Source organism: Adiantum capillus-veneris, chromosome 4 (assembly GCF_014529385.1).
Source record: "Adiantum capillus-veneris isolate H3 chromosome 4, ASM1452938v2, whole genome shotgun sequence".
Lineage (NCBI taxonomy): Eukaryota > Viridiplantae > Streptophyta > Polypodiopsida > Polypodiales > Pteridaceae > Adiantum > Adiantum capillus-veneris.
This window is the reverse complement of record NC_140934.1, coordinates 170,652,068-170,670,145: the sequence shown is the minus strand read 5'-3', so window position 1 is coordinate 170,670,145 and position 18,078 is coordinate 170,652,068. Positions and strand designations below refer to the sequence as shown.

The following is an 18,078-nucleotide window of genomic DNA, read 5'->3' as shown; positions in this document are numbered from 1 at the left end:
ACACATGTTCAAAGACTTCCATATGCTTTCTAGCATCTCCGTCTCCACTGAATTTCTGTGTGAGCTTAGCTACTTGAACTGCCTTGCTCCTAGGCTCTCTATCAGGTGCACTACGCATGTTTTCCGCAATAGAGCGACCGATAGTTTGAGCAAATGCTGCCAAATCTCCTATTTGAGCAGGTATAATGGGTGTATGTGCTCCTGGAACCACATGTGAGATGGGAGTTGGCCTTGGCCTTGGCATACGCGCGGCTCTTGGGTCCCATATTTCGTATGGTGGTGTACCAGACGGTGGTCCAAAGTTTACAGGCGTGGCCCTAGGCATAGGGGGTGCCTGATATGGCATGTTATTATTAAATGGCATGGCTCCACTTGTATAAGAGCTTGGATAATGCCATTGTGGATTGTAAGCTCTTGGAATAATCGGAGGTGTAGGAGCTACATGAGGCTGAGGTACGACAGGTGCACACGATTGATACATACATGTAGGTATAGTTGGGGGCACTTGCTACTAGGCATCGGAGCAGTGTTAACAAATGAAATCCATGGTGTACTTCTTGTCATGCTCACCACTGGGATATGCATGGTAGCCGTAGTGTCATTAAGAGAAAGATGAGCTAGATCTGGGAAGGTAAAGCTACCACTTGTGGGCTCAGATTGTACTGAGGCTCTTGGCGAAACAGCATATGGAGGATCAATGGGGCTCACTGAGGGAGTCTCCATTTGTGACAGGGTTGGTTGGTTGGCCTTTCCCGTATCCAAGAATCTCATTAGGCCTGTTGAAGGCATGTTGATCCCTGTGTTCTGTCTCTCTAACTCGACAATCCTATGGAGGACATCATAGACTTTCTGTTGTTGCTCATCTATGCTAGTAGCACCCGATGTGGATTGTAGAACATCTAACCAACCCACATGATAGGTGTGTCCTGTGTACCGATCAGTTAAAGCTTATGCTTGTAGGTCATACTCCCAATTTTCATTTATGAATATCCCATCTAGGCCTGGCGTGCTGGAGGTTTCCCTCGAAGTGGAAGCATTATTGCTCCCCATCGCTTGCCCCTTCGTGACTGCTACCTTGGGAGCACTCGGTTGCTCGGCTGGTATGATTGTTGTCATAGGAGCCTTTGCTTTCAGGGCTCGACTTTGTTCTAGCCTTCGTAGGTTCTCAATTTCCCTCTCCCTTGTTGCTTGCATATAGCGTTCGATCTCTTGCACTTCGGCAAGACTCCTACCATCGGGTAGTAGAACCTCAGAGGGAGATAGTCCTAAAGGATCAGGAGGTGTAGTGGATGGAACATTCACATGCACACTCTCAAGAAGCATAGGGTCTATTTTAGGCATGAATGACGAATTTACCTCCCCACTCCCTTCATTTATTTCATTAACCACATGTTCAGAGCGAGTAGCTCTACTAAGGGTCTCTTTTAAGCGGCTAAACACGCTGGACCCGGGCCGTGGGCCCATGGCATGCATGTCTTGACTTGAACTATCAGGGTTTGGTGTAGGATACCCCTCCATGACTTCGTAGTCAGAGGAAGAATCACTAGACGCGATATGAGGATCTTGGTTCGCGCTACCTTGAGTCTCGACCGAAGGTCCAGAACCTAGGGTGGAGGAATAATGGGTGCCCGCGTAAATGGAGGCACTACCAATATGCTCGTGCTCTAACACTCGTCCAGAGCGTAGGTTCATATGACTTGGATCCCCTAGAAGTGTCAGTGAGTGCCCGTGAAAGCTGCTCACCTAGTATTTTTGGGTGTTTTGCAACCCAAGTCTTTTCTTTTTCTTTTTTTTTTTGATTTTTTGGTCCTTTTTTTTTCTGACCCAGCTATAGAATAGAACGTATAATAGCTCAAAATGAGCATCTCGGTCAGAGGGACGTGCCGTGCTTTACAGCCCTCCGTTTGGTCACTTTAGCCCTCGGAATCCCTAAAACCGTCAATTTCTAGTAGAGAACTAGGCCCAAATTAGAAAGTCTAAGGGTGCAAGTGGGAAGAGAAGGGAGGAGAGTGGAGGACTTGCCCCACATGCTCTCATTCCCTCTTGAGGGAGTAGGGTATATATATAAGAGTGAGTCTAGTATATATCATGAGACTGAATAATTGAGGCCTGGGCTTGAGCTTGGGCTTGGGCTTGGGGAAATGATCCCGATCAAAATTTTAGTGTAGCCACTCATGCTTAAATATTTTCGGTTTTTTTTTTTTTTTGAAGGCGACGACCGCGCGCGGTTTAGGTGACCCTTTCTTGGCCACACACACTTTCAACACCTACCTAACCTATCTGTCAACAACTCACAGATAGCTCACTACCTTATCTACTTACTAACAGTGCTGCTAACCACTAACTAATCTGTTAACCACTCTGCTAACTGCTTACTGACAGTGGGCTAACTGTCCACCTACTTCCTCTCTCACTACCTTGCTGTGCAAAGACTGTGTGCAGGCAAACCTTGACAGAAAACTGTGTGCAGACTATGTGCAAACAGAAATTGCTAACTGCCTTCCTACTTATTCATTCACTGCGAACAAGCTAACGACTACTAACAGTGCAAAGACTGTGTGCAAACAGAAAACACAACATTATGCAGAAATCACAGAACTTGCAGACAATACAGAAATTAACAACTTACAGAAAAATAACTCATTCCTCTTCCTCTTCCTTTTCTTTCCTACTACAAACAACTCATAGGAGAAGCACAAAGTGCCTCTTGGGCTTAGTGCAGGGCGATTCCCCGGCAGCGGCGCCAAAAATATGCACTCCTTGCCGCACTGTTGAAGCAAGGGCCTTGCCTAACACTGTGTGCGAGCCATAGACGGCTCCAAGCACACAACTAGCTTAACTAGTAAGCTCAAAAGAGGGCAATGGTGTGTCACTCACCGCTCTATGCTCCTGCCGTGGAGGATTCCTCGCCGCGAAGAAGAAGGAGACGCCGCTACGTCGCGCTCAACCGCTTCACCGCCGTCGTGCCGCCGCAATGCTCGATCGCACTCTCTCTCTCTCTCTCTCTCTCTCTCTCTCTCTCTCTCTCATACACACACACACAAGGAGGTGAAGAAGAAGAAGATAGAGATGGAGATGGAGATGGAGCAAGAGCACTCTTCTATTGCACAAATGAGAGAATGAGTGAATTTTAGGTTTAGTTGGCTTTTATATGAGCTCACCCCATTCACACTTGGGCGCCCATGCTTAGCCAACTAATCCCTTGAATGTCCCAGTTAGAGTGCGCCTCTCATCGGCGATCACTTACCCTTTTTCTATTGGACCGACAAACCCGGTACCTGACTCTACCAAATAAATAATACAATGTCCACCGTAGGTTACAACGTCCGTCTCGTAGGTGATAGGGTGTCCGTGAGCCGTGAGGGTTAACAGTTTTCAAGTTGAATCCTAAGCTTGATAACAATGTTGATCTAAATACGGCTATACTTGTGGCAAAAAGGGTATGCTCAAGAGAAGGGCATTGATTTTGATGAGACCTTTGCTCCTACTTATCCTATGACTACCATTTGTAGCATTTGTGCATTAGGGGCTCTTAATGGTTAAAAAGTACAGTAGTTGGACAAAAAGATTGCATTTTTGAATGGTGATTTGCATGAGAAAGTGTATATATTGTAGCCTCGTGATTTGTTCAAAAAAGGACAAGAAAACAAGGTGTGCACGCTTAAGAAGGATCTCTATGTTTTGAAGCAAGATCATGTGCTTGGTATATAAAGAATCAGAATCATGCTTACTCGGCTACACATGGTTTTCAGAATAGTTTTATTAAGGACACTTTGTTGTCAAGCATGTGAATGGTGTCTCTATGATTGTTGTGCTCTATGTTTATGACATGTTTCTCGTTGAACCAAACAACGGATATATATCTCATTTTAAGGCTGATTTGAATTTTGTTTTTGAATTGTTAGATCTTGGGAAATAAAAAAATGGCACTACACCTAGGCCCCAACACCCTATGACAACAACCATGAAAATGTGATCCCACATGATCTTGTCACTAGGATGCATGATGGCTTCATTAGTGGACATAAAGTCAAAATTCTAATTAATGATGGAAACGTTCACAATTTGTTGATGAAGTAAGCATTTGTGAAACGATTGCACCTACTCTAACCAACAATTCTTATCATTATGTAATATCTCTTAAGCATGAATTGAAGTTCAAGGTCGTATGAAACTTGACTTCCAATTTATGAATGTCCGACGCAAATGTAATGCTTAAGGATGAGCGACTTTATAGACTTGGGCCATCACTCAAAAAGGAGTTATCAACATAGTCCTCGCCAATTTGATTCCAATGGTACTCTTGTTTTTTTATTGGGAAAAAAAAAAAAGGATGTATCTCCTTCTCCATTCTTATGTACATCCAAGGAGTAGTTGTTACAAACAACAAATAAAATAGAAGTTGGAAATAATGGACACAACACAAGAGATCAACAATAATCACTAGGTAATTAATGAAATTCCACACACAATGTACAAAATAGAAGCAGGAAACAATGAACACAAACACAAGAGATCAACAATAATCACTAGGTAATGATGAATGTTAACTAAAAAAAGTAGTAAGAGAGTGTATGAAAGTGTGTACAATGAAAGAAAGATGAAAGGTTATATAGCTCTAGGTGGGAAACTTTTTGTGTTAGAGTGCATGCTAGCCTAGAGAGGTTCCCCACCTAGGATGAAGCCGACATACTAACAAATAAATATGAAATTTAATCTCTCTCTCTCTCTCTCTCTCTCTCTCTCTCTCTCTCTCTACGTGTGTTTGTGTGTATGTGTGTGTGCGCACACACACACTTTACCCCTCTGTTTGGATTGTGAAGTCATTGCGGTATGTACAAAAGAACTGCTTGAGCATTGATGTAGTGCAAAACTTAGCATATTGTCTCGATGGACAATCAAACCCACTAACATAGATACTAACCCAATCTAAATTTGGGCTATGTATCCATCTTCTTTTGAGCAGTTTATCGTTTCATCGTAAGAGTCATGTCGTTTTTCTTTACATACATGTAGGGAGAACAAAAAAATGGAAGGCCAATGAGCAGCAAACTCTCTCAGCACAATGTATCCTTTCCTTGCACATCTTGAAGTTAAAACTTCATGTATTATTGAATCTTTAGATAGCGAGCATGAACATCTTTAATAGAATAATTTGTTCCTAGGTTATTTTCTTCCCCTTGAGTCATGTACAATAATGCAATTTTTGCAAAAACTGTACAAAGACACAGAAGGACTTTATCCATACATTGAATTCAAATAATGCATGTTCTTAGTCAAAACATGATTTGCTTGCTATCTTCTAAGTGATCATGTTGAGATGATGCGTGTTGCTTTATCACCGTTGTGTGTACATGTCTTCACGGCGGTCAGGTTCATGTTTCTCATTATTAGTGCCTTCAAAAGGTAGAACGAGATTTAATATGAAGGCCGTGAATCCTCCAACCGAGAAGCCATTTGAAATAAAGAGAATGATTGAATCTCTAAACCCTGCATTTGCAATCCCCATGTTAACAATTTGCATGGGATAGAGAGAAGGTGGGAAATTTTCATTGCTTTGTATGCATATTGATGTCTATTCAAAAACAAAACCACCTTCAAGCACTTCAGGTCATTACTGTTGCAAAAGATGTAAATACCCTCCTTAGTGTGTTTCTTTGTGTATGCCTTTACAAAAGATGTAAATACCCTCCTTAGTGTGTTTCTTTGTGTCTCTTTGTTTCTTTACTGGTTTTGTAACCACCCATTTACTTTTTTCCTCGACTTTTAAGGTCAAACTAATCAAACAACTAGGATTTATTCCAAAAATCTAAGCTAATCATACTAGGGATATTTAAATAAAATGCCCGATTTTTCAATCAACTTGGAAGCCTTTTTGGGTGGTTGCCGCTCAATGCTACCTCCTCACACTTCTAGGTAACATTTTGACTAGCTTAAGGCTCCATTGTTTTCTCTTCATACCAGTGTTTGGGAAAAATCATTTTTCCAAACATACAAAATTCCTTTCCTTCAATTTGCCAAGAGGAAATTGTAGAAAATTAGGTTATTTTTTCGGGGTTTTACTCTATTTTTCTCTCGTTTGGGACGGAATTTCTCCCTTTCCCCTTGCCCTCAACCGGCATTTTTTAAATTGAAAACGGCATGATATGAAGTTGAGACACATTTTTCCCGAACACTACTTCATACATACCCAACAGAAAAACTCCTAGACATAGACATCTTTAAACCAAACAAAAAATCCATGCTTTCTTTACGTTCTTTTTAATTAAATGCATAAGCTTGATCTTTCAAAACAAAGTCCCCAACTTGCTTATAGGCAAGTGCTCTCTATTTAGGCCTTTTTTTGTGACGCTCTCGTGTGTGTGTGTGTGTGTGTGTGTGTGTGTGTGTGTGTGTGTGTTTTGGGGGAGAGATAGAAATAGAAATAGAAATGGAAATGGAAATGTTATATTAACGTCTTCAAAAGGCCATAGTGACCTATGAGACCAGAAAGTTACAAGGTGGTGGATGTGATACAAAGTCAGAGTAACAAAATAACCTAACAACAATACAAAACAAAGATATATAATATGGGATTCTAGATTGGTCGATGTGAGCTAAGCCGAAAACTAAGCAAAAAAGGGCGGCTAGTTGGGATAGCCGAATCACAAAAGATCTAGCATCGATCGTTGGCGAATCTCATCAATTTCCTCCATGGTTAGTAGTCTGACCGGCTGTCGTGCATGCCTGGCCAGCGTGCTCTAAATCTTTTGACGTAGCCTCTGTCGATGCTGTGTAGTCCTGCGCAATCGTGGGCACCTGCATTTCCCCAATTCAATCGCTCGATCAATCAGTATGCCTCTGGTGTGAGACGAGGGGGAGCTCTGTTGTGGGAGTGGCTCTTGCGGATGTCCTGTATCTGCTCTGAAGAAGTCTGTAATCCGTCTTTGAGACTGGTTAGCCTCGCCATTCATCAGGATCTCTTTGTGTCTGCATAGCTCGAGCAAGAACAAACCCAGGCATCTTTGATCTTCGTATCCCATTACTCTTGAAAGTGGTCCAAAACCCTCTATGAACAAGCAATGGAAGCGGCCTCATATCTCGTAGTAGACGGGGCAGCAGCATGTATAATGCAGCTCTGTCTCAGGTTCCATGTCACACAAGGGGCATGTCCTGGCCTTTGCTGGTACTCCGTTGTATCTCCCAGTTTCAATCCGCAACTGGTGAGACGATTTGCGTAATTCGCCAATAGCACACCGTATCCCATGAGACAAGTGGGTATCCATGTATCTGGGTCTCATCACAAAACCATCTTCCGTAAGCTGGAGAAGGTGGTCTTTGTAGAAAGCCATCTTCGTGCCCAGTTCTTGTGCTGGTTGTATCCATGTCCTCCTGGTGTCTAGCTGGGTCAGGTCTTGGCGGATGAGCTTGGTGATCTCCAACTGTGTAAGAATGAGGTGCATCCAATGAGTACTGGAATGGTGGCAGCCTGTCTATGCTGAACCCATGCGCCTGAAACCATGATGTCATCTCCCCATACCAGCATGTTGTATTTCCTTGTATGGCTAACTGTCGAGAGGACTCAAGTGCTATGCGAGCATATCTGTCTCTGGGAAGTTCCCATGTGCGGTTTATGAAGGAGACGGATTTGGTGAGCGCCTCTACCACTAGTGGGGGGGCCGCTAGCTCTGCTTGGATAATGGCCCGTGGTACTGATGCCTTGGTTCTAATGAGCCGCGAGATCATAGAGACGAGAGGTTTCTCCATGTTCCCCCATCCGTCTGAGCGACCCGGCCTCCCGTGGTGATCCAGTGAAGGTCCCCATATCTCAGCCCCATAGAGCAATGCTGAAGCCACAAAGGTGTCAAAGAGCCAAAGCTTCGTCCGGGGCTCCTGAAACTGAACCTGTGAACACATCCTCTCCAATCTACCCAATGTTGCGAACACATCCTCTCCAATCTACCCAATGCTGCGTGGGCACTAGTAAGTCTAGTCTCTGCTACTCTTCTGAGTGAGAATGCAGGTCCGCTAAAAACCACTCCAAGGTAAGTGTAAGCGTCTATGTACTCCACAGTCTCCTGGTTGTATGTAAATGTAGGTGCTGACCTCCTGATCCACTGTGGGGTGGTATTAAACACCATAACCTTGGTTTTACCCAGGTTGACAGACAAACCACTTTCGTGGGCAAACGTATGCAAAGCATCCAATTGACGTTGCATTCCTTCTGGGGATTCGGAGATCAACACTATGTCATCAGCATATAACAAAAGTGGAATCCATGTCCCTGCCAACTGAGCACCTTTATCGCCATCGCTGTCAATGTAGTCAGAAACCTCATCCACATACATACCGAAAAGAGTAGGAGAGAGCGGGCAGCCCTGCTTCACCCCAATAGTGGAGTGAACTGGTGTAGAAAGTCCCTCCGGGGTGCGTACATGCCCTACTACTGATCTGTACAATGCCATGATCCCCCAAATGAGTTCTGTGGGTACTCCCATTTCCTGTAGTTTGCGCATTAGTCTAGCTATGGGTACCGTGTCGAAAGCTTTGCAGAAGTCCACAAAGCTACAATAGATCCGTCTCCCATGAGATCTGCCTTCTTCGATGATGGCCCTGAGTGTTAGGATATGGTCAAGAGTAGAGAAGCCTCTCCTGAATCCTGCCTGCCCAGTTGCACGTATCCCTTCCCTCTCTGCCCATCTACTCAGCTGTTGCTCCAGAATGGATGCATACAACCGTGCTAGTGTGTGCCCAATCATAATAGTGCGATAATTCCCAGGCTCCATGGGGTCTCCTGATTTGAAGATAGGTACGATCGTAGATAGGCTCCAAGAGTCTGGTAGGCCCTCACACATGGCCCGGTTAAACATAACTGCTAGAAGCTCTGCTAGTAGTTCTTTGGCATGCATGAAATGCTCAGTGACTAGGCCATCATGATCATATGCTCTCCCAGTCTTCATCCTGTCAATAGCTTTCTTCACCATCTCAGCGGTGAAAAAGACACATGCGTGTGGGCATGGATCGGGGGGAAGGGCCGACTATCCAGGTACTGTGTACAAAGATGATGCATATTTCCCCCAGGTCTCTGTGGAGGAAATAGCGGGGGGGAGGGGGGGACTACTCATGAAAGAGCCGCCACGCCTCACGCGAGTTCTGACTCAAGAATAGCTGATATAGATCCTGCTCGAGTCGAGCCAAAAAAGCCCTCTTCTTCCGCCGCACCAGGCGTCGGAAGTCAATCTGTGACTGTCTGTTAGTGACGTCCCCCAACAACACCTCCCTCTGAAGTCTGGCTCTAGTCTGGCGGCACTCCTCATCGTACCAACTGTTCTTTGCTCCCTGATCGGCAGCTATGCTCAAGTTGGGTGTGTGGGTATGCTTCTGCTGCTGCCTCATGTAATGTCTGTGTCAGTATAGTAGTTAGCTCTTCCAGAGGTCGCCCCGGGTCCTCAGTGCATAGGCGTCTGTAGATTCCGTCCATGTATACAGAATCCGTCTCCCGTGTGAATGTGTAGCGAGTAGGGGCTGCTACTCGTGGCCCGTGTGCTACACTGAACTGGAAGGAGATGGTCATCGACACCAGAGCATGATCCACTGCCACCCCGATCGGTCTGGGCTCAACTGTGAGATCCTGGATACTAGAGATGAGATTCGGTTGTGCCATGACATAGTCTACTGTGCTGGCTCCATGTCTGTGTGGGAAGCATGTAAAACCTCCCGAAGCAGGAAATCTTTGTAGGCCGTTCAAGATGGCCAATCCATGTGCAGTGCCCATGTCTATCAGGTGTCGCCCATACTCAGTACATTCCCCATCGTGCGATAGTCTGGAAAGGCCCGTCTCTACCACATCTAGCTCTCTTAGCATCTCCTCTGAAGTATCATAAAACACTGCCTGGTGATGGGCAGTCCTGGCATTGAAGTCCCCTAGGATGATAATGTCACCATCCCTAGAGAACTCTCATATGTCATCATCCAAAAGAGAGAAAGGAGACTGTCCTGTGGGTGATGCATAAACTGATGTACTCGGGGGAAAGTAGCAAATAGCTAGATAGAGGTATCTGCCTGTCTCTGCTTTCAGTCTCACCCACATGTACCTAGCCTGCTCGTCCCTGCGGGCTATGTGTATCAGTGGCTGCAAATCCTCTCTAAATAACACTGCCACTCCCCTCGAGCCCCGCCCTCTGTGCTCTGAGTGTGTCTCCTGTCTGTAGGCTGTCTCCCACCTGTATCCACTGATGGGAGGCATGGATTGCCCTGGGGTCTGGTGTGTCTCAGAGTAAAATATGATGTCTCTTCCAGTAAAGCTATCCTCAAAGGCACCCACATCAAGACGCATAGATCCATTGCAGTTCCAGGTAGCTACTTTGAGTGTGGTTCCATAAGTCTCGCACCGTCATGTGGAGCGTCGTTCTAGTATTACCACTTTTCTGTCTCGGTAAAAAGCGATCTTGCCTTTTTCTCTTGCCGCTCTAATCTCCGGCATTACTTCCTGCATATGAGCGATCTGCGAGAGGGTGAGATCATCCCCGAGAAAGATGCCAGTCTCTTTAAGAGTTGGTCTTTTCTTCAAGAATGACTTCTTTGCTTCCATGGAGGGAAAACGGAGGATGAGTGCTCTTTCTTTTGAGGTTTCTCCACTGCTTCCATTTTTCTTTATGTTGCCCACTCTCCATGCCCTTGTGTGCGTCGGCTCATGAATCCCCATCAAGGCTGGTGAGTTCTTTTACTTCTTCGTCCACATTGCCTTTGTCTTTAAGACCGCAAATTCTCACATGTAAAGCGCGCACCCTTCTCCTCTGCTCCTCCTCTAGTGTCTGATTAATGATGTTGTTGGGTGTGGGCGTGGGCGTTATCTCCTTGCCTTTTCCTTTCTTGGCCACCTTGATCCATTTCTCGGCTTTGTCCGCCTTCTGTTGAGTTTTGGTAAGAACATCCACCCAAGAGGTCGTCATTTCTTTATGCTGCTCTTCTCCTTCTTTGATGGCCCATACTTGCTCCTTGATCGTGTTGATTTCTTCGATTACTGAGGGTTGAAGTTCGCCCTCTTCCAATGTGTTTCTTGCTCGTGCTTCGGCGAGTTCTTTCTTGAGTGACGCGATCTCTTCCTCTTGGGTCGTCACTCGGTCTTCCAACGTGCTTATCTTGCTCTCTTGGATCAGCACGCGTCCATCGAGCATGTTTATTGTGCCCCAGAGGTTGCGGTTCATCTTGGTCATGATCTCCGTCATCTCCTCTTTGCATTTTTGAATGGCATCCTCTTGGGGGTCGGCTTTATCGTTCATCTTCCTCATGCTTGATCGCCGTCCGCAAGGGAGTTAGGTGTACGTGTGCACCCACCCTAGCAGCGGGCGCGGCGGCTAGAAGTCACTGGATGTACATGTGCACCCACACTGGCGACGATCGCGACGAGTGGTGGAGCGCGAGGCGGTGTGGTCAGGTGCCCTCAATATGCTCAGCTGTGTGTGTGTGTCTCGAAAACAAAAGTGAAGGAGAGGGGAGGGGGGGTCAAGTATGATAGAAATGAAATGAAGTGTTATATTAAAGTCTTCAAAAGGCCATAATGACCTATGAGGCTCGAAAGTTACAAAGTGGTGGGGACGGGGGCGGATAAAAAATAAATGAAAAATAATTTTAAAAAAAAACTAAAGACTTCCTACGCGTAAAAGAAGAGAGGGGGACATCCTACGTGTAAAAAAAGGGGGGGGGGGGGGGAGCCCTACGCATAGAAGAAAAAGGGGGGGGGAACGCTCTACGCATAGAGGAAGGGGGGGGAGGGGACGTTCTACGCGTAGAAGAAGGGGGGGGGGGGGGGGGGGAAGTGCGGGTGAGCAGAGGACGGGAGCAGGGGACAGCGCGGGTGAGCAGGGGGCAACGCGGTGAGCAAAGGATGGGAGCAGGGGGCGGGGGTGCAGGGACAGCTCGCGAGCAGGGGGGGGGGGGGGGGGTGCTGGGGAGCAGAGGGCGGGGGTGCAAGGCAGCAGGAGATAGAGATCTCCAAGCAAGCCAAGCTCACACACACACACACACGCAGAGAGAGAGAGAGAGAGAGAGAGAGAGAGAGAGAGAGAGAGAGAGAGAGTGTTTTATTTATGCTGCTTGCATGTGTCCAAATGTAGACATTTCGCTGCATTCTACTGTCCACCTTTGTAAAATTCTCCTATGTTCGAGCACAAAAGGCAAGCACAACTTTATTTGCAAAGTTATTTCTAAATCTACTTGCTTCATTTGGAACTCTTGCAGCCTCTCTAGACAATTGCTCTATTTGTACACATGGAAGTCATTAGGTATCCCCAATCTAGGAGTCTTTGTTGGGGATGAGCTCAGCCCCTTTCAAAGTAGGTCTTGTAAGGATTCTTCTCAATGTGTAGTACTAAGAAGACCTACTAGACTCAAACTTTTCATATGTTAAGCCGATGTAATTATGGTCCCTGGATGATGTCATGGCTCAACACGAGCATGACAAGACCTTGTAATTATTTGGGTTGATTAATATAATTCACTCACGATTGTGAGTTTTGCAAAAAAAAAACCTAGTACTGTGCAACCCATTGTATATTTGATCGTTATTGACCTTGAGCTATCTTTTTTTGCTTTTTGGTGGTGGTAATGGTGGTTTTTTTTTTTGGAGGGTGGGGAGAGAGAGAGAGAGAGAGAGCGCTTACCCCGATATGCTGCACTCCATGTTGGATTAACAGGCCAAAAGTTGCCTTCGTTGGGATATCCAGACTGACCAGTAATGTTCACCCATGTGGGGACTATGGTCACACCCAAACCAATACCTAGGGCAAAGATGGCAATGAAGCGATTTCTGCGAGTAAGGCCTTCCCGTAGATTCATGACGTGGATGCCAGAGACCACCACACTTGCAACCAAGCAAGTTGTGATAGCCCCTAAAATGCAATTTGGGATAGTGACAAAGATAGCTGCAAACTTTGCAAACACCCCCAGTACAAAAAGCCACACACAGCATGCATACCCTGCCCTCCTGGAAGCGCACCGCGAAAGCGAAATTACTCCATTGTTTTGTGCATAGGTGGTCAGTGGTATAGACGTTCCCAAAGCTGCCCAGAATGCATTTATGCCATCAGCTAGCAAAGCACCTTGTATAGACTTCTCAAAATCAGGCCCTGCACTACAGTGAGCAATGTTATGCTTATTTCCAGAAATACTCTATGAAAGTAGACAGACACAAAGAGACAGATGGAGCTTGTTGGCATTGACGATAACATCAGACCAGTGAAATTCAACGCAATTCAGAAAACTTGGGGAAGAAGGAGAGAGAGAAAGAGAGAAGAAGAAGAAGAGAGCTTTAACGTCGTAGGAAACTATCCCAAGAGACCTTAAAGATCTAGCCGATGAGGAGTTGAACTCAAGACCTGTTATGTGTGTGTGTGTGTGTGTGTGTGTGTGTGTGTGTGTGAGAGAGAGAGAGAGAGAGAGAGAGAGAGAGAGAGAGAGAGAAATGATATATTAACGTCTTCAAAAGCCCAAAATGACCTATGAGACCAAGCTGTTACAACATAGTGAATCTGATACCATGTCCGGAATCAGAGAGAGAGAGAGAGAGAGAGAGAGAGAGAGAGAGAGAGAGAGAGAGAGACCATATGGCTTTAGCCCACTTGCTTCTGTTGTTGCGGTGACGTCTCCAATGCACTCTGTTGCAGCCACAATGGATGCCACCAGCAGTGGCATCACAGCAGGAGCATAAAACGTCAATGGAAACTTGTCAGTCCACAGGAATGTTACCCAATCAGCTTGAGATATTTCTTGGCCCGTAACAAACCTGTTAAGGCCACAAGAGTTATGTTTGGAGTAAAGTCAGATGGTCATTTTGGAGATTTGAGAAGTGTCAACCTCAGAGTTTTGCAGATAACGCCATCGCAAACTGGTGGGGCACATTGGGCCTGACTGCAAATTGTGCTATTGGCGTAGAAGGACAAAGGGGATCCACTGATGGAATTCGATGTTCTGTTATAAACAACTCCCTGCAGAGATCCAAACATGCATGCTTATGCCAACAGAAGGTCAGAAGCAACCCCTATGAACAGCTTAACAACTCCAATCAGAACAAGATGTAAACTATTTGAAGACAGAAAATAAGACAATCAAGGCTTTAATAACTTAATCCTTGATATAAGTTCAATTTTCTGGACTATTAGGTGTCACGAGAAATGCTAAACTTCACAATTGTATGATGCGTGCAGCTTGTGAGAGTGCTTGGTATCAAGTACACTCATGCAGCCTCTGCCTCCTTGGCATGGTTGTAATTATCACAGACAGTCTCTTCATGGCTCCATACTCAAATAACACTCACATGGAAAGAGTTAGCTTCTGGTGTTATGGTGTTGTCACCAATGCTGTGCAAAATCCAATATGCACAATTGAGCTAACTACAAAATATTTTGAGGCAAATGAGCATCTGCAGAGATGATGCTGTAATCTCACCAAAACAAGGCTTCAACTTCTATTCAAAGTGATACTCAAGTCCTACTTGCTCTCTCTAAATAAAACTAATCATGTGCCAGCAGATCTTACTTGTGGCAGGACATTGTGGCAAATAGGTTGCTGGCACACTGGTGCCGAACAGCTTGCATCACATTGACGAACTCTCACAGCTGATGCAACGATGATTGAGATGATCAAAGCAATTATCACCTGTACTTACTAATTCTGGCACAGAATCAGTAGGGCGGCAAATATAAAACTTTTTTACAGACATCAGTCCATGCTGTAATGCTTCTCAATGTATGCACAAGCATGGGCACACACACTACCGAGATACACGCATGCTGACATTCGGTTACAAAATCAGGATGACATGGTACCTGAGTGTTTCTCATAAATGGTGAGCCAAACATCTCTATCACAATAAAGGATAGGAATACCACAAGACCCAGACCCACATAGTATCTGTGGGCGAATGGCAACACCACGTCTCCATTGCCTGTGCACAGTATCGTTGATGTTAAAACCTGCAAACGTTGAACTTCAGTGGCTTTCCACACATGAAAGGTGAACCTCAATACCATGATGAGTAAGATAAGATGCTTTATACATAGATGCACATTCACACAAGCATAGGCACACTCATATGCAGCACAAGCAGCACATGGACATACCTGGGTTGCACAAGCCTGACCTCCACCCCATAATTCAAAACCTGTGCCAACAAGGGAAGTCCCCAGCAGAACAAGACAAGTTCCTGTCACAACTGGTGGGAAAATTCGTCGTATAACCCTTGGGGAGACGAAAGCCAGTGCAGTTTGAAACCAGCAAACTACCATTACCTAAGTCACAGAAGCACTCTATTATAAGATCACAAAAAAAAATGCTCAAGTGGTGAAGCATTCTCTATGTGTCCTTACAGTGCCAAGGATTGCCCCATAAGCTTCTTCTTCAGTCTTGCATGGCCCTTGCAAAGCTTGTGAGCAATTCAAACAAGATCCACCAACTTTACAACGTGCTTCGTTACAGGAGCAAGACATCAGATTTGGAAGAACATGCTGGGCTGTCAACACAAGGCAGCGCAAGTCAGTTTACTAGCATTCAAAAAAAATGAACCAGACAAGCAGCCTTTCAGCACAATGCATCCCTCCTTCAGCATCGAGCATCCTACAAAAGCTCTTTCATACTATCTAATGATATGTGTGTATCCATGTGTGTGCGTACATGTGTGCGCATGTGCCTGCGCACAGCATATGCACCGACATGCACGACAGTGCTGGCATGTCTATAGGTGATCTTGTTAGCAAGTATAGAAAGCACCCATACTAAGATGGGAGATTTGAGAATCCTTGTCTCTGCTGAATCAAGAAGTGCCATCAGAACAACCTTTATTCTGACCAGAAAGTAGTCACAAAACTGCTAAAAACATGCTCAGAGGGTTTACTGATTGTCACTCAACGTTAAAAATGTTACACCAAATCAATGTGTAGAGTGGAAATCTTCCACTTAAAACAGTTGTGTGTCAATCTTTGACCCTTGCCCTGGATGTTACACCAAAACAATGTGTAAAATGAAAATCTTCCTCTTAAAACAGTTAGTGTATGAATCAAAACACTAAGTCGCTATTACCGACTTACTATAGGTCCATGCAAACATCCACTGATTATCTCCCCATCTTTAGTTAAGAATAAGTGTAAATGTGAAATTAACATGAACGTTTGGCCACAATACAAAAGTATGTGTGTGCTCTCTAGATAAGGCCGCTTAGATGGCTACAACATTGAGCAGGAACCAATTGTATAACCAATACATCCACAGGTTTCCATAAATGAGCTTACCTACAGGCACATAAGCAAAGGATGTACCCATCACTGACAAGAGACCAGATCCTGAAAAACAATAAATATTGCTTACTTTCAAACCCTGTATAATTTTCTCAGTGAGTGTTGGTTGTCATAATATATATTAACAAAGGGGGTTCCTTTGCTCTTCAAGACAAATCTTCCAAAAGAATGTTCATAGCATATGTACAAAAATCAATACCTTACCTATCACATACTTAGTGAAAGGTAGTTTGAACTGATAAACTTGGATGAATGATGCAAGTGAAGTGACAATCAATGCAGACGACACCATGTCTGTTCAAAAAATAAATAAAAAAATTACATGCAATCATTAACATAATCCACAGCCACTGCTGCATCAAGTTTTATGCAAAAGTTAGCATGAAAAAAATAGCAATTAGTATGGCTCTGATGGCAGACTGAAATTCGTACATACATGCTTGAATTTTGGGGGTAAATCCTGCTGAACTTGCTATCACAGCGGGTGCAGTAATAATGCCAGCCACCTATCATGTTTTCAAGTGGAGAAGATCTCGTAAATTCCTTAGACTGGCACAACGAGAGCCTATTGAAATTTTGCTACAACATCTTCTTGAGTATACATTGCCTAAATAACATCGTCCTATATATGTTCGCACCATCATCACATGCATGCATATGCTTGAACAGAACCTCACATGAATCTGCACGTAAACTTTATAATAGACATGCACACCCACACTCAAGCATGTAGCTTTACCACAGTGGCTATACCTGCACATGCCACACAATCAGCATGTTTTTAGAAGAAGGGGTTTACATGCAAGACGTGTACATTACAGCATATTCACAGCTCTACATTCCCAGGATAAGAGCTTTTTTAAGTTTTGAACAACACAAAAATCCATGTTTGATTCTCAAAAGCTTTCATAGACAAAGTGAAATCACACACGACCTCAATATGATCCTGTAACGCATAAACAAAACAAGTGCCGTGTTCACCGATTGGAAAAACCACGAAGAGCTGACCTTGTTGATGGTGAAGACAGCAAAAATTACCATGGCTAGGGCATGCTGGAGACCCATGACAGCAGCTAGAAGAAACGGTATTTTCTCATCTTTCTTGAAGAAAGGTGGCTGCTTAGATTTTGGATGGCAAGGGATACGCGGAGTACACAAAAAACCCCATTCGTAGTCGCCAACAAGCACCGTCCACCATTCTCCAGGATAACTGCTTGCACCAGGGGCTATGCTGACCACCTCTCCATTCACGTCCGAATCTGTGCTGAAGCTACTCATTGAAATTGTTCTTTCCTCCTGCATGTTGTGAGTTTGCATCTGCATTGTGCACGCCTCTTTGAGATGAAGCCCGTTGCTGCAATGCGCATCCATGCCTTCTTTTAAACGATGGCAATGACTCAAACGTAAAGGCGTGCTGCAGGTAAAGAGGCAAGCGCTCTCTCGCTCTCAGTTAATGGCATAGCGGCTGCTACCAGCACGACAGTTGCTGAAGTTGAGGCATGAGCAAGCCGAGACCCGTCAACGAGCTAGATTGCACGTACTGCTGTTGTGAATGCTACATCGCTACATTTAGCGTGGAAAGCAGCAGAAAGAGACACTTTGAAAAATGCAGTTACTCCTCTGTAAACAAGGCAATATTTTTAGTCGTAATAAATTGTGTTTGTGTGTGTGACATCAAAGCTAGAGAAAAATGTTTTGAAAAACATACAAAATTTTCTTTGGCTAGATTCAAATAAATTTTTTTACGAAATAGTCGGTAATTTTTGTGATTTTACTCTATTTTTATTAAAAAAATTCGAACATTGGTGTG

At 44.6% G+C, this 18,078-nt stretch overlaps 1 protein-coding gene across 2 annotated transcripts; it reads right to left on the bottom strand.

The window, feature by feature from the left end:
- Nucleotides 1–5,068: 5,068 nt before the first annotated feature.
- Nucleotides 5,069–17,808, bottom strand: LOC147460350 (uric acid-xanthine permease-like). Of its 2 annotated transcripts, XM_086511427.1 has the most exons (12): nt 17,307–17,805; nt 16,705–16,774; nt 16,473–16,562; nt 16,263–16,313; nt 15,345–15,487; nt 15,099–15,266; nt 14,805–14,951; nt 14,515–14,634; nt 13,834–13,964; nt 13,581–13,762; nt 12,642–13,106; nt 5,069–5,490 (listed from the first exon to the last, which is right to left on the bottom strand). In XM_086511427.1, the coding sequence occupies exons 1-12, from the start codon at nt 17,637–17,639 to the stop codon at nt 5,339–5,341; spliced, it is 2,052 nt and encodes a 683-aa protein (XP_086367553.1). In that variant the 5' UTR covers nt 17,640–17,805; the 3' UTR covers nt 5,069–5,338. The 2 variants fall into 2 exon arrangements, with proteins under 2 accessions (XP_086367553.1, XP_086367554.1); XM_086511428.1 differs by lacking the exon at nt 14,515–14,634 and having other exon boundaries at nt 17,307–17,808.
- Nucleotides 17,809–18,078: the final 270 nt, after the last annotated feature.